This window comes from Muntiacus reevesi, chromosome 9 (genome assembly GCF_963930625.1).
Source record: "Muntiacus reevesi chromosome 9, mMunRee1.1, whole genome shotgun sequence".
In the NCBI taxonomy this organism is placed as follows: domain Eukaryota; kingdom Metazoa; phylum Chordata; class Mammalia; order Artiodactyla; family Cervidae; genus Muntiacus; species Muntiacus reevesi.
Genome location: NC_089257.1, coordinates 69,704,711 through 69,720,673, shown reverse-complemented (window position 1 = coordinate 69,720,673; position 15,963 = coordinate 69,704,711). Strand labels below are relative to the sequence as shown.

Sequence of the window (15,963 nt, the reverse complement as noted above, 5' to 3'; positions counted from 1 at the left end):
CAGCACTTCTAGGAATACCAGCTATTGAATACTTGTGTCTGTTTTACTTATTGAAACCACTGTATTTGATACCACATAGTTATCATCTCTCTCATTTTATATGTTCTCAAGTTCCAACTTATCTTGCTTTCATTTGAAGGGTATTTCCAGAACTGCTATATTTGATCTATATTATGAATATCAGATAAACAAGAAACAGGGACTTTATGTGCCTCACCTTGTAGACCACCATAAAAACAAGGGCTTCCCAGGTGGTGCTAGTGGTAAAGAATCCACCTGCCAATGCAGCAGACGTGGGTTCTATCTCTGGGTCAGAAAGATCTCCTGGAGGAGGAAATGGCAACCTGCTCCAGTATTCTTGCCTGGGAAATCTCATGGGCAGAGGAGCCTGGCGGGCTACAGTCCATGAGGTTGCAAAGAGTCAGACACAACTGAGCGACAGCACAAAAGCACTACATATTCAACAAAAGTAAAAAACAATAAGGAAACAGAGATGAAAGATCAGTCCTGAAAACCTTAAAGTCTTCTTGCTATAAAAAAAAAAAATCCATTTTCCAAAATTTGGTTAATTCAGCTTCTAGGACATGTCTGAAGTCAGAAGTGAATTACTTCCAGTTTTGTGAATAGCTGGCTCAACATCCCCATGTATTATACACATATCCACAATCCCAGTGCTAACCTACCTCACTTACAAAGGTGGGATACACTGGAAAAGAGAAGGGTAAGACTTTGTCCCTTCTGCATTGCCCAGCTGGCAGGCCTACTCAGGATTGTACCTGAGATTCCAGAACTCGCAGCTCTATTTAGAAGCACCATGCATGCTGGGAAAACTGGTCAACCACCTGTAAAAGAATGAAACTCGAACACTTTCTAACACCATACACAAAAATAAACTCAAAATGGATTAAAGATCTAAATGTAAGACCAGAAACTATAAAACTCCTAGAGGAGAACATAGGCAAAACACTCTCCGACATAAATCTCAGCAAGATCCTCTATGGCCCACCTCCCAGAATATTGGAAATAAAAGCAAAACTAAACAAATGGGACCTAATTAAACTTAAAAGCTTCTGCACTACAAAGGAGACTATAAGTAAGGTGAAAAGACAGCCCTCAGATTGGGAGAAAATAATAGCAAATGAAGAAACAGATAAAGGATTAATCTCAAAAATATACAAGCAACTCCTGAAGCTCAATTCCAGAAAAATAAATGACCCAATCAAAAAATGGGCCAAAGAACTAAACAGACATTTCTCCAAAGAAGACATACAGATGGCTAACAAACACATGAAAAGATGCTCAACATCACTCATTATCAGAGAAATGCAAATCAAAACCACAATGAGGTACCATTACAGGCCAGTCAGGATGGCTGCTATCCAAAAGTCTACAAGCAATAAATGCTGGAGAGGGTGTGGAGAAAAGGGAACCCTCTTACACTGTTGGTGGGAATGCAAACTAGTACAGCCACTATGGAAAACAGTGTGGAGATTTCTTAAAAAACTGGAAATAGAACTACCATATGACCCAGCAATCCCACTTCTGGGCATACACACTGAGGAATCCAGATCTGAAAGAGACACGTGCACCCCAATGTTCATCGCAGCACTATTTATAATAGCCAGGACATGGAAGCAACCTAGATGCCCATCAGCAGATGAATGTATAAGAAAGCTGTGGTACATATACACCATGGAATATTACTCAGCTGTTAAAAAGAATTCATTTGAATCAGTTCTAATGAGATGGATGAAACTGGAGCCCATTATACAGAGTGAAGTAAGCCAGAAAGATAAAGAACATTACAGCATACTAACACATATATATGGAATTTAGAAAGATGGTAACGATAACCCTATACGCAAAACAGAAAAAGAGACACAGAAGTACAGAACAGACTTTTGAACTCTGAGGGAGAAGGTGAGGGTGGGATGTTTTGAAAGAACAGCATGCGTATTATCTATGGTGAAACAGATCAGCAGCCCAGGTGGGATGCATGAGTCAAGTGCTCGGGCCTGGTGCACTGGGAGGACCCTGAGGAGTCGGGTGGAGAGAGAGGTGGGAGGGGGGATCGGGATGGGGAATACGTGTAACTCTATGGCTGATTCATGTCAATGTATGACAAAACCCACTGAAATGTTGTGAAGTAATTAGCCTCCAACTAATAAAAAGAAATTAAAAAAAAAAGAAAACTAGAAGCACCATGCACTTTGCTCCTAGCCTCCACCTGCAACTCCTGAACATAAACTTCGCACAGTGCCCCTTCCATCCACATGCCAGCAGCAAAGCGGGTGACCCACTGGTCAGAACTTAATCATTAAGGGCACACCAAACTGCAAGGGAGGCTGGGAAACAGTCTTTAATGGGGGTGGATGAGGGGTTATCTGCCTAGTTGGAATTCAAGGACTCTTATCACTAAAAGAAGTGGAGAATGGATATTAGCATTTCTGCTGTGACACTATTTGGAGAAAAACGTTTTGAACAAAAGAAAGGTAATCAGACCTAGGGAAGGGAAATTTAGAGAGTTACAAGCTGGCAATCTCATCTCAGCGTTATCAAGATTAAAAATTACCCTGTCAGGATGATGTGTTTGTCTGTCAGACAGTTCTCTTATCGCGAAGATGGACATAGCTGGATATCAAAACCTAAATTTCAAATTGTATAGCTGATTCCCTTTGTTCTGATGCCATCCTCACTGAGAAATCTGCCCCCCGCCCCGCCCCAGAGGGTGAGTATGTGCTCAAAAGACCAAGGCAAACTTTGGTTTACCTGATGATTATGTTTCTCAATGGGTGAATATATTAGTCTCTTAAATTGGGCTTGAGCTTGTCAAACTAAGGATTGGAGCCTGGATCAAGACAATTTTACCAAGAAAAATTCCACTTTATGAGCTTTTTCAGCAACCAGCAGCATCGCTCTGTATTACCAGGTGTAACGGTCAGGTATTGCTGCAACAGCATTGCATAACAAAGTGATCTAAAATGTTTATTATTGCTTATATATCTGGAGGTCAGCTGAGGATTTGACTGTCTAAGTCTGGCCAGGTAGCTCAGCTTCTGGCTGCAGGACACCTCTGCTTCTCACCATATGTCTGTTGATTGACAGAGGCCCCTCCGCCCCAGGTGTCTTCTTTGGGATCTACCTGGACAAGTGAGATATCTGAGCTCTCAGAGGGTGGCAGAGAAGCAAGAGAAGAAACAAAACCATGTGAGGCCTTTTCCAGTCTAAGCTCATTCTGTTGGTCAAACACAAGGACAAGGGAGCGGGTGATGTACTCTGCTCCTTTAGTAAGAAGAACTGCAAATTCACCTAGTTAAAGGGTGAGGATATAGGGTGAAGGATAGGGGTCACTACTGTAATCTACATTAGATTGACTGCATACCTCAACAATGTCCATCTGGACCAAGGGCCAGGGTATCCAAGGGAGAACTCAGGACACAATTTAATTATTTGGGCCAAGGTTAAACAGCTTCTCTAAGCTGTAATACGTGCTGTAAGATTGGAAATAAATCCTTTGTAATTGCCATTAAGTGTCCAGCTATCTGCACACTTACTTACTCAGTTGCCTTATCAAAACTTCGCAAGTTAAAGTGATTTTTATTGTTACCAAGAGTTAAATGTAGGCAAAGAAACTTGCTGGAGTTCACAGAGACATTAAGTGAGAAAAAGCAGAACCAGAAACGATTTCAAATGTTGACTTGCAGAATCAAGTCCTTCTACTCACCATATCAGCCCACTCTTTGAATGTTTTGATAATCGGGAATTTCTAGAAAGAATGTGTGCTGGACATGAAATATTCTAATTCAGGCATCAGGACAGGCTGTAAATGAACTTGCCTTAAAGGCCAGCCCTCCTCCTGCCAATTTTGTCCTTTCTGCAGTAGCAGAGCTTCCCAAAAGATCAGCTGATACTGAAAACAGATGCCCCAGCCTGTGATCAACTTGGCCTGTTTGTCTCAAACGGCAATGGCTCCATCTGAGACCAAAACTCAAAAGTCAGTGGACCAGATTGGGCTGTGAAGGGTGGGGAGGGGTGGGGGCGGGAAGGAAGTATGCAAATTAGACCCACCTTCCAGCACTTAGCACTTTAGTTTTTGGACAGGAGTCTTACTTTTATTATTTGCATAAGACATTTCGTTTACAAGGTGCAAATGTAAAACAGGACTATTGTGAGAGTTTGGAAGAAGGCTGGGTTCCTGAGGAAAGCTTTGCCACAGGAAATGAGGGTCACTCTTCCCTGGGGGGGGACGGGGAGAGGGTCACCTCCTTTCTACCAGGAGACCGAACCATCACCCACACCAATGTGCTCTGCAAAAAGCGGTATTATTTCCTCGCTGGCCTCAAGGACGCTCTGGGAGAGCCACTCTTCTCTCAGCCAGAACTCCAACTTAGCCTCCGCTGGACGGTATCCACGCTGCGGTCTAACTTGTCCGGCCAGTGGGCACCCAGCCTGGGTGCGCGTGTGTTCTCGACGTCCACCGCTCCTTTCTTAGACGTAACCGCGAAGGCCCGGACGGCAGCCTCCTGAGTCCCGGCAGTTCTCGGAGTTTGCTTCTCCCGCTGGCCCAAAGGCGGAGCCGAGGACGCTGGGAGGAGGAGTTGGGGCGTGACACGGTCGGTTTTTAGCCAGTGCCGTCTTCATTGCATTTCGGAGAAGCCAGACCGGGATTTTCCTCGGCTTTGCGCCCCGGGCAAACGCAGGATGTCCCTGGGAAGCTCCGAGTGGGGCGGGCCGGGTGTCTGGCGCCGAGCGCGCTGGGGGAGGCTCTGGGGGCGGGCCCGCCACCGGGGCTGCCCTCTCCGCAGTGACGTCCCCGGGGGCGGAGGGGCGACAGGCTGGCTCCTCGCCCTCCCCGCCTCCTCCGGGTGCCGGGTCCGTCGGTGCTGGGGAGATGCTGCAGCCGCCCGCCGTTGGCGTTGCGGAGCGCGCCGCTGCGGGTCTGCCCGCTCCACAGCCGTAGCGCCCCGGGGTCCGAAGGCGCACCCGAGCCGGGCCATGCCGCGGGGAGCGGCGCCGCGGGCCGTGCTGCTGGCCGTGCTGCTGGCGGGGCTCCTGGGGGCGACGGGTCGCCTGCTTAGCGGTGAGTGCGCGCGCTGGGGCGGGGGCTGGTTCCCAGGCGCGCTCGGCTGCGGCTCCCACGGCACCCAAGCTGCGGCTGACCGTCTTCAGGGCCACGGCGCCTTTTCTCTGGCCCTCCGAGGAGAGGGTGGAGGGGTGGCGCCCCCGCCCCACCAGCGTACTCAGCCCCACCGGCTCCCGCTGCTTCTAGAGGAGCAATCGCCGGGCGGCTGAGCCCAGCCAGCGCCGGTTCCCTGCGTGTCCTGGACAGCTCGACGTCCACTCCCCGCCCAGGGTTATCAGATACCGGGAGGCTAGATGGGACAGTGAGCAAACTGCTCCAGGAGACGCCCCTCGGTTCGCCCCCATTGAGCGAGTCTCAGTAGTCCCCAGGACCCCCACACAGGGCTTGTCCTGCCCACCGAGGAGGTCTCCTGTCCCCGGGGACGGAGGGGGCGGGGGGCGTACAGTAGCGATTCGAGCTCAGCTGTGCGGTGCGAACCCAGCCTGTTACTCCTGGTCTCTCCTGATGGGGGGTAGGGAGGGCGGCAGAATCCCGCGCCTGGAATTAGAGCGTTTAGAAAAAGCAGCCTAGTTGGCGCGGGACAAGCCCCGCCTTACTGGGATGAATGACTCTCGGCTTCCTTCCTCCTGTCGTGTGACTGCAGGCGCGGACTTGGGCTTCAGAGGAGGTACAGTGCTCTGGCTTCTTGCCTCTTGCATTTGTTCCGCATGTCGTGGCGGGGGCCGGCGGGAGGGCGATGTCCGTCTCTCTTCTCGGGTTTCCTTCGTGACTTTTGCAGGCAATAGATGGGCCACGAAGGATGGAGGAGAAAGAAAACCTCCGCTCAGTTATCTATGCTTCCGAAGTTGGTTGAGAGACTCTAAAGTTGGTTTCAGGATGGGGTGGGGTGCCGAGAGGCAAAATGGGAGGGTAACCGAATTCAGCTGTTTGGGTGACCGCTTCCCCGGGCTCTGTCGTCCACGGAGAGGAACAGAAGTCCCTCCCGCCCTTCCCTTTCCTGCAAGTGGGAGATGAGAGACACTTCCTGAAAGCAAGGGGACCAGATGAGCCCTGGGCCTTCTTCCAGCTCTGGATCACTCTGGCACTCACTGGCGGACTGGGGATGTGTGGCCAGGCTGGGCCATAGGGGAAACTCGTTTAGGGTGTTATGATGATCACCTTGATAATCCAACGGTGGAAAAATGGAGGCTGCCTGTAAATTCACCTCCAGATTTGGGGTTCCTGGGACTCATTTGTTTTTCCTCTTCTTCCTCATCTGGAGTCACCTTTAAGGACCCATAGAAGCTGAGCTGGCCCAGCCTTCTCCCAGGTCTCCAGAACCCCTCATCATTGAGAATGCTGCTCTTAGGAGGGCTCCTAATTTTCTGTTGGAGCAGTCCTGCTAGACTTTCTCTATTTAGCAACAGGAGAAAAATGGCAGAGAAAGGGAGAATATGCAAAATGAAAAACCAACGTTTTTCATTTAAGAATTTATTTACAAAAGCAATGAAAGAAGAAATTGAAAATAAGAATTCACAAGAGCTCTCTGGATTATCTGTATGTACTCTGTTCCCACTTAAGCACTGAAAATGCAGTTCACTGCCTGCGGCCTTTTGCCCTGTACTCTGGGCAGTTTGGGGAATAACGAATGCTCTCTGGCTCCCTGCACAGTTGCAAAACAAAGAGGAAAATGAGAACAGTCTATGAGAACTGGAAAGAGTTCTCCAAACACAAATCCTCAACTCCTAGCTCTGTGGCAGCAATTGACATCCAGAGCCCAAGAACTGGCTCTCCACTGCAAGGGATTCTCCTTGTTGAAATCTGGTTTTCACTGAAAATGTTTCACTGATCCAGAAACATATGCTGTGTTCTTCCTGTGGGCTCGGAAGCATGTGTGTTTCTGTATTCCCAGCACCTAGCCCAGCACCAGGCACGAGTGTACACTCAGTACATACTGACTGGACAAAGGAGCGATGAGGCTAATGTTTTGGGTGCAGAATTGCAATCATGAAATTAAAAGACTCTTGCTTCTTGGACGAAAAGTTATGACAAACTTAAACAGTGTATTAAAAAGTAGAGACATCACTTTGCCAACAAAGGTCCATATAGTCAAAGCTATGGTTTTCCCGGTAGTCTTGTACAGGTGTCAGAGTTGGACCATAAGGAAGGCTGACCGCTGAAGGATTGATGCTTTTGAATTGTGGTGTTGGAGAAGACTCTAGAGAGTCCCTTGGACAGCAAGGAGATCAAACCAGTCCATCCTAAAGGAAATCAACCCTGAATATTCATTGGAAGACCTGATACTGAAGCTGAATCTCCAGTACTTTTGCCACCGGATGTGACGAGCTGACTCATTGGAAAAGACTCTGATGCTGGGAAAGATTGAGGGCAGAAGAAGATGACAGAGGATGAGATGGTTGGATGACATCACCGACTTGATGGACATGAGTTTGAGCAACTCATACTTCAGGAGATGGTGATGAACAGGGAAGCCTGGTGTGCTGCAGTCCCTGGGATTGCAAAGAGTTGAACCTGAGTTAGTGACTGAACAGAACAGATCAGAAATGGCTTCAGGAGCCCAGACACAAGCTAGGGTGGTATGTATTGGTGAAGGATTTGTAATCTGTCCTCAGTAGAGTCCCATCCATTTGTCTTTGTCTTCAGCCTTTCAGGTGTCAGTCAGATGAGACATATTACACAGACCCCCAGTGCAACCTGAGCCTGCGTTGGCATGAGGGATCGAACACTTGTCTCTTATGTCTCCTGCATTGGCAGGCGGGTTCTTTATGACTAGCACCACCTGGGAAGCCCTATGTGTCCTTAGCCAAGCAAATTTCTCTGAGCCTCAGTTTTCTCATCTGTAAAATGAGGCATAAACAGCATCTACAGCAGAGGATTACTGTGAGTGTTCAGTGAGATAAGGTGTGTATGTAAATGTAAAAGCTCTTAGAGTAATGCATGACACATAGTAAGCGTTCACTAAACCTTAGCTGTTGTCTTTAAGCAAGACCAGTAGCAGAAATCCCCTTGGATCTGAAGCTCATAGCTTCTGCTTATACCATAGACTGGGTGAATTCTCAGTCCTGCTACCTAGGCAGAGGGTTCAGGGTTGAGAAGCCTACACCTGACTTCAGAATGCCTCTTTTACCTGAAGGAAACCCCAAACAGAGATAACTCACTTTAAACCACACTATCTCCTGAGACTCCCAAATGGCATGATAGTGTTATTTGTGTGCCTTTAAGTGAAACAATAAATCTTCATCCACTGCTCTTTTAAAGATTAATTTTAAATGTCTGCTTTTTAATCATCTGTAATGGAATAAACAATGGATGGAGGTCCTACACAATTTAGGCATCAGAGTCTAGATCACTGCATCTCCACACTGGAAGGGGTATTAATTTGCTCTGAGAGCCTAAATGACACTAAAACAATCCACTGATGAGTAATCAGAATTCCTGCCCAGCTTCACTCAGATGTCTCCAAGAGCCTCTGCTCTGGTATATTTTAAGTGTTAGTCACTCAGTTGGGTCCAACTCTTTGCAACCCCATGGACTGGAGCCGGCCAGGCTCCTCTGTCCATGGAATTCTCCCGGCAAGAATACTGGAGTGGGTAGCCATTTCCTTCTCTAGGTCATCTTGCCTGTCCAGGAATCGAACCCAGGTCTCTTGCACTGCAGGCAGATTCTTTACCATCTGAACATGTGTTGGGGGGCACTAAAATAGGTAGGCTTCTTTTCTTCTCCAGGTCAGCCAGTCTGCCGGTTAGGAACCCAGAAGCCTTGTTATGAAGTCATTTACTTTCGTGATGCTTCTCAAAGACTGAACTTTGAGGAAGCCAGAGCAGCCTGCAGGAGGAATGGGGGCCAGCTAGTCAGCATTGAGTCTGAAGATGAACAGAGACTGATAGAAAACTTCATTGAAAACCTCCTGGCTTCTGATGGCGATTTCTGGATTGGACTCAGGAGGCGTGAGGACAAACAAAGCAATGGCACAGCCTGCCAGGACCTTTATGCCTGGATCGATGGAAGCAGAGCAGCATTTAGGTAAGTGTGCGGAACTCACAGCAGCTAGCTCACTTGACATAGTTCAGGAAAGAGGCAGGCTAGCTCCCCGGTGCCAGTCAGGGTGGAAGAGAAGCCCAGCTGGGTAGAGCCCCAAGGGGATAGCAGCACTGGCACAGCCATGGACCCAAGCAGTGTGGCAAGGGTGATAAATCAACCTTACCTTGGGACCAGCTCATGTTCAGAGAGCTCTGCCCAGCAGGGTGGCCCAGACGCACTGCTTCAATAGCACACAATGCATGATGTCAGCGGTTCTGGCTCCCTGGCCTTTTGGACTGGAACCCTAATGAGAGATTTTTTAATTTTTATTAGAGTATAGTTGATTTCCATTGTGTTAGTTTCAGATGTACAGCAAAGTGAGTCAGTTATACATATACATATATGCACCCTTTTTTAGGACCTTTCCCTTATAAGCCATGACAGAGTACCGAGTAGATTCCCTGTGCTGTACTGTAGGTCCTTGTTAGTTATCTATTTTATATATAGTCGTGTATATATGTCAATCCCAAGCTCCCAATTTATCCCTCCTCCACCCTCTTACACCGTGGTAACCATAAGTGTGTTTTCTACATCTGTGACTCTATTTATATTTTGTAAATAAGTCCATTTGTACCATTTTTTTTTAGATTCCACATATAAATGATATCATATGATATTTGTCTCTCTCTGTCTGACTGACTTCACTCAGTGTGACAATCTCTACGTTCATCCATGTTGCTGCAAATGACATTATTTTGTTCTTTTTATGGCTGAGTAATATTCCATTGCATATATGTACCACATCTTTTATCCATTCCTCTGTTGATGGACGTTTAGGCTGCTTCCACGTCTTGGCTACTGTAAACACTGCTGCAGTGAACACTGGGGTGCGTGTATACTTCTGAATTATGGTTTTCTCTGAGTATATGCCCAGGAGTGGGCTTGTAGGCCCAGTGAGAGACTAGAGGGCTATGGGGCTGAAGGGCTTTAGACAACAAGGGATTATGCTGCTGCTGCTGCTAAGTCGCTTCAGTCGTGTCCGACTCTGTGCGACCCCATAGACAGCAGCCCGTCATCCTCCCCTGTCCCTGGGATTCTCCAGGCAAGAACACTGGAGTGGGTTGCCGTTTCCTTCTCCAAGGCATGAAAGTGAAAAGTGAAAGTGAAGTCACTCAGTTGTGTCTGACTCTTTGCGACCCCATGGACTACAGCCCACCAGGCTCCTCCGTCCATGGGATTTTCCAGGCAAGAAGAGTACTGGAGTGGGTTGCCATTGCCATCTCCGGAATTATGATGACAGGCAAGAAATTAGAGCCAGATCTAATTCTCTGGCGTGGCCAAGAGGGGACACAAAGAAGCCTGCTGTTTGCAGAATGCTTCTAAACCTCCAGTATTGCACTCACTTCGCATACTCGCCCTAGCACCATAGCACTGCCATCATCCTTCCCTGAGGAGAGCAGTGACATGGAAAAATGTCAACAAATACCAAAATTAAAAGGCAGACAAGACCGGAAATGTGCTGTAACAAATTTAACAGTTACTGTCTTTTTACAGTAAATAGTATATAAAAGTCAGGGAAACACTAAATGTTTAAATGTCAATAAAACCCCTGAGCAAAAGACCTGAGCAAACAGTTCACAAAATAGACACTCTAACTGGTAAACAATCGTTTGGGGAAAAAGTTTAAATTCAGTTTCAATCAAAAGAATGAAGATAAGAATATATCTCTTTTTACTTACTCCATTTACGACAGCGTGTCAGCATTTATCGAAGCCCACCCATTTGGCTATTCTGATCCACACCTTCGTTTAAGTTCCAGGAGTATCTCCTCCAAGATTCTCATGGGCCTCTCTTCCCAGGAGAAACTTTTTTTTGTCTGCTCTGGGTCTTCACTGCGGTGCTCAGGCTTCCTAGTTGTGGCACACAGGTTCTCCAGTTGCCAGGGACAAGCTTAGTTGCCCGTGGCATGTGGGATCTTTGTTTCCCAACCAGGGATCGAACCTGTGTCCCCTGCATTGGAAGGCATGATTCTTCACCACTGGGCTGCCAGGGAAGTACTCCTGGGAGAAATTTTTAAAAAAGAAGATTAGCAGGAGGAACTACCCTCTCCACCACTGCAGCTGGTCCCCAGAGCCATGACTTATACTTACTGAGCCCCCCTCACCTACTCCGTCCTGTCGAGGCTCCCCTACCCTCTTCTTGGGGAGCCTCCGTGGCTTGCTTACCTTGTGGCAAGACCCAGACCTTTATCCCTGAGGAGTGTGAAGCCCTAGTCAACTTGAATTTCTCAGTCTGGAGTGATTTCACTTTTCTAGTTACTATCAAAATGGAGCACATGAGTACCAATAGGTACCCAAGTAGATACCTGAGTGCCAAACATATCCCCCTGCCTATAACAGCAGAGATACCTTCACCTCATGATTAGGGTCAGTACCTCCTGCAAAGACAATGACTCCTCCTCTTGCCTGCTGGTTCCTGAACACAAGGATCCCTTGGTGTCCAAGTGGTAGCCACTGGTTCAACAACATTCGTGGTGTATCTTCTGGTGGAAGGATTTCTCCTTTGGGTAGCAGGCCCTCTAAACTCACAGGCCTCAACACTGCAGAGACAAGAAGCACAAATTCCCCAAGTGGGTACTGCCAGGGAGGGATGGTAAGCGAGGGTTCTCCTCCTTTTGCAAGCTGTAGCCTTGAGAAATGTATTTCTTAAAGAATAAAGCTTGAACATCAAAATTACTTCCTTATCCATGGACTGCAGAATGGATGTAGTTACCAGGCATGAAAATGACAATAATCTCATTGTACATCTCCATCAGAGCGCTTGGGTGACTAGGTGCATTGTCAAGGAGCAGTAATATTTGGAAAGGAATCATTTTTCTGATAGTAGGTCTCAACAGGGGGCTTAAAATACTCAGTAAATCATGCTGTGAGCAGTTGTGCTGTCATCCAGCTGTGTCATCCCATTTATACAGCAAAGGCCAAATAGATTTAGCGTATTTCTTAAGGGCCCTAGGATTTTCAAAATGATCAGTGAAAACTAGCTTCAACTTAAAGTCACCGACTGTGTCAGCTTTTTTTATTATTATTATTTATTTATTTTTTATTGAAGGATAATTGCTTTACAGGATTTTGCTGTTTTCTGTCAAACCTCAACATGAATCAGCCATAGGTATACATATATCCCCTCCCTTTTGAACCTCCCTCCCATCTCCCTCCCCAGCCCATCCCTCTAGGTTGATACAGAGTCCCTGGTTGAGTTTCCTGAGCCACACAGCAAATTCCCTGTGTCAACTTTTTAAAAAATCTTTTTTATCGGACTAAAATTGCTTTACAGTGTTGTGTTAACTTCTACTGCACAACGAAGTGAATCAGCTGTTTAATTGTACATATATCAGGCTTCCTAGGTGGCATCAGTAGTAAAGAATCTGCCTGCCAACGCAGGAGATGCAAGAGACTCAGGTTCGATCCCTGGGTTGTAGAAAAATGGGAACCCACTCCAGTATTCTTGCCTAGAAAGCTCCACTGACAGAGAAGCCTGAGCAGATATGCATGCATACATCCCCTCCAGTCATCCTGCTCTTTGAAGCTTTGAAGCTGAAGTTTGACTTCTCCTCTCTAAACTAGGAAACTCCTAGATGGTATCTTCCATTAAAAGGCTGTTTATCCTACATTGAAAATCTGTTGTTTAGTGAGGCCACCTTTGTGAGTTATCTTTAGCTAGATCTTCTGAATAACTTGCTTCAGCTTCTAATCAGCGTCTACTGCTTCACCATGCGCTTTTATGTTATGGAGCCAGTTTCTTTCCTTAAGTTCAAGAACCAACCTCTGTTAGCTTCAAATTTTTCTTCTACACCCCTTGGCTTCCAGACCCCAGAATACTCTCGCATGATACAGGATGACACAAAGGTCGATGATTCAAAGTCTGCACTGCTTCTGGGAGGATGTTGCCCCCTCCTCACAAGTATCGCCACTCAGTCAGTGCTTCGGTTGTGTTTTTAACAAGCTCATTCCTCATTCTGTCAGACTGGCAGCTTTAGGAGAGCGAAGTATGTGGTCCAGCTAGTAAATCCCCTGCTTACTCCCACATCTCCTTTGCTAGAAACTTGGTTTTTTGGTCTAATTAGACCTTATTTAGAATCCTGAGCTGGTAGATCAAAGACTGTGTAAGTATTTGGATAGTGATGCTAAGGCCCTGAGGTAGGAAAGGCAAACCAATGGCCAGATTATCCATTCCTATCAACAGGAATCATCGCCCCTTTCCAGGAGTTCAGTGGGGTCTAGTTGCCACCACGTGTTAGGCCCGTCTCTGTTGCTGGCAGGCTGGATTTGGCAGTAGCTGGATCAGCCTTGGTTAGTGGGAACAGCTACTGCTGAGCCCGTGCATGGCCTCGCTCCTGCCGCACGGCCACTCTAGCATACGCCTGCTACATCAGCTCGGGGGCAGCTGCTCACAGGTTGAGCTATTTTGTCTCCCTGGTAAATCAGGGCCTCTTTTATGCTAGAGACTTTTTGCTGGGCTTTAACATATGGTCGATTTTCATACTTTATACCTACTCCCATATGTCTGTTCACATCACTCTATCCAAGAGATCCTTGTCCTCAGCCTCCCACTCTTTCTCCTTTTAGACTCCCAATCAGCTGACCAAGCTCTTTGCCTTAGTCTAATGTCCAATAACTTCTCTTTCCATACCAAGTGGTTAAGAAGGTACACCCACAAAGTTCTGGCCATTGGGAGGTTGTCTCTTTACCGCTAGACCTTTCAAAGTCACCTCTGAGTGGGGCTGTAGGACAGCTGCTGCCCATGTAGAGCTGTCCCCCCATGCTTGGCTGACCTAACCAAGCTTAGGCTACCTTTACCAGCTGGTCGTAAGGGATTCCCTTAAGCAGCTATAGGTATAAGCTGAGGGATAGACTGATACAATAGAGGAAGATGTCACGGTGGTCTGCTCCATTTGTACATCCCCATTGGTCCTAAATATACCTCTTCCATCTTATAATGAGTTGATTTCTGCCTAATCTTTTGACTATGTACGTCTGACAGTATCTCACTCTCACTGAGCAAGTTGGATTGTATGGTCTCTTGGTACTCCTTGCCTAGTAGTAAGCCAGAGTTGCTTGCAAAAGGTGGTTTTTTTCTCAGTTACAGGTGATATGGCCTTGCTACAGAATCTTAAGGGTTTGCATTGTGATTCTCTCATTGGAGCTTGCGTGGATGCCCCATGGCATTGTTTTTCTCACCACCGATGACTCTAACAACAGGGTTTGATGGATCATATGACCCAAGTGGGAAGTCTGCTTCCATCACAGCCTAGAACTGCTTCAGAGTCCTTTTTAACTCTGGACCCCACTCAAAGACAGCTGCCTTTCATGTCAACAGGTATATAGACCAGAACAGTATTCCCAGGTATGAAATATGCCACCTCTAGAGCCCAAAGGGACCTACCACATGCTAGGCTTCCTTCTTCAAATGGTTGCAAGATGCTTCAAATTATTGTGAGATGAAATAATTTAACCCGTAACTTGAAAGAGGTGTTGTGGCATCCCCTAGACTACAAAACACCTACACATTTTCATGAAGTAGCAGGCCCCTGGATCTTCATAGCATTTATCTCCAACCTTGGGGCTTCCCTCATTGGGAAGTTGGTAAAGAATCCATCTGCAATGCGGGAGACCCCGGTTCAATTCCTGGGTCAGGAAGATCCCCTGGAGAAGGGATAGGCTATATACTCCAGTACTCTTGGGCTTCCCTTGTGGCTCAGCAGGTAAAGAATATGCCTGCAATGTGGGAGCCCTGGGTTGGGAAGATCCCCTGGAGAAGGAAAAGGCTACCCCCTCCAGTATTCTGGCCTGGAGAATTCCATGGACTTCTATACTCCATGGGGTCACAAAGAGTAGGACTTGACTGAGAAACTTTTCACTTTCACTTTCAACAGTATGGTGGACCAAAGTGATTTTCTGCAAGATATCCAGGAAGTCTCTCTTCATGTCATATTATGACAGAGGGTAGGAAAAGTAGTATAGTCCTGAGGCAAGACCATAAATACATACTGATGTCCATTCCAAATGAAGGTGGACTGTTTCTAATTCTCTTTCGGATACAGATGAAGAAGAATGTACTCACCAAATCTTCACACTAGGTACCCAAGGATGTGTTGACCACCTCTAGCAAAGATGCCACATATGCCACAGCAGCTGCCAGGGGGCTTCTACTTGGCTGAGTCTGTGCTACTTCAGTCTCATCCTTCAGAACCTGCCTGGGTCCAGGAGCAGGGAACAGACTAGTGATTATACAGAGATGTGACGGGGAATACCATCCTGGCATTTTCTAGGTCTTTGGAGGTGGCACTACCTTCTGTCATGTTTGCCTGGATAAGGTATTGTTTTCTGTTTACTCTCTTGAAGAGGACAGGGAAGAATGCAGTTTTCAAGGCTTCCCCTTGAGCTTCTCCACTGTTATAACTCTTACCCCATAAGTTCTCAATTCATATATTTTGAGACTGGAGAATGACCACTGGATGGAGAAGGACCACTGTGAGCTGGTCCTTATCTCAGAGAGACAGCACTGAAACTGAGCAGTTCTGAAAAGAGATCTTAGTTCTCTTCCTAGGAATAGGACCTGCGTAGCCTGGATAGAAACCAGGAATCCTAGCCACTAGTCCACTAGGGATTAGAGGCTAAAAGCAAAGTTCCCCTGACCCATTGAAAAATACACTTCTCACAGAGGCAAAAACATAAAAACAGGTACAAAGTTTATCATTAGAAACACAGCATAACATGTGGGAGAGCACATGGGTGCATGCTCAGTCGTGTCCTACTCTTCATGACCCTATGGACTGTAGATCGCCAGGCTCCTCTGTCCAT

The 15,963-nt window shown here is 46.9% G+C and overlaps 1 protein-coding gene across 4 annotated transcripts in view; it reads left to right on the top strand.

The window, feature by feature from the left end:
- The first annotated feature begins 4,735 nt into the window (after positions 1-4,735).
- Positions 4,736-15,963, top strand: part of LAYN (layilin) — a 33,333-nt gene continuing 22,105 nt past the window's right edge. Inside the window, exons 1-2 of one of the 4 annotated variants that reach the window (XM_065945159.1) lie at positions 4,736-5,080; positions 8,809-9,106. In XM_065945159.1, the coding sequence (XP_065801231.1) occupies positions 4,996-5,080; positions 8,809-9,106 (383 nt within the window). In that variant the 5' untranslated portion in view covers positions 4,736-4,995. The remainder of the gene's footprint in view (positions 5,081-8,808; positions 9,107-15,963) is intronic. The other 3 variants (XM_065945163.1, XM_065945162.1, XM_065945161.1) reach the window with 3 other exon arrangements.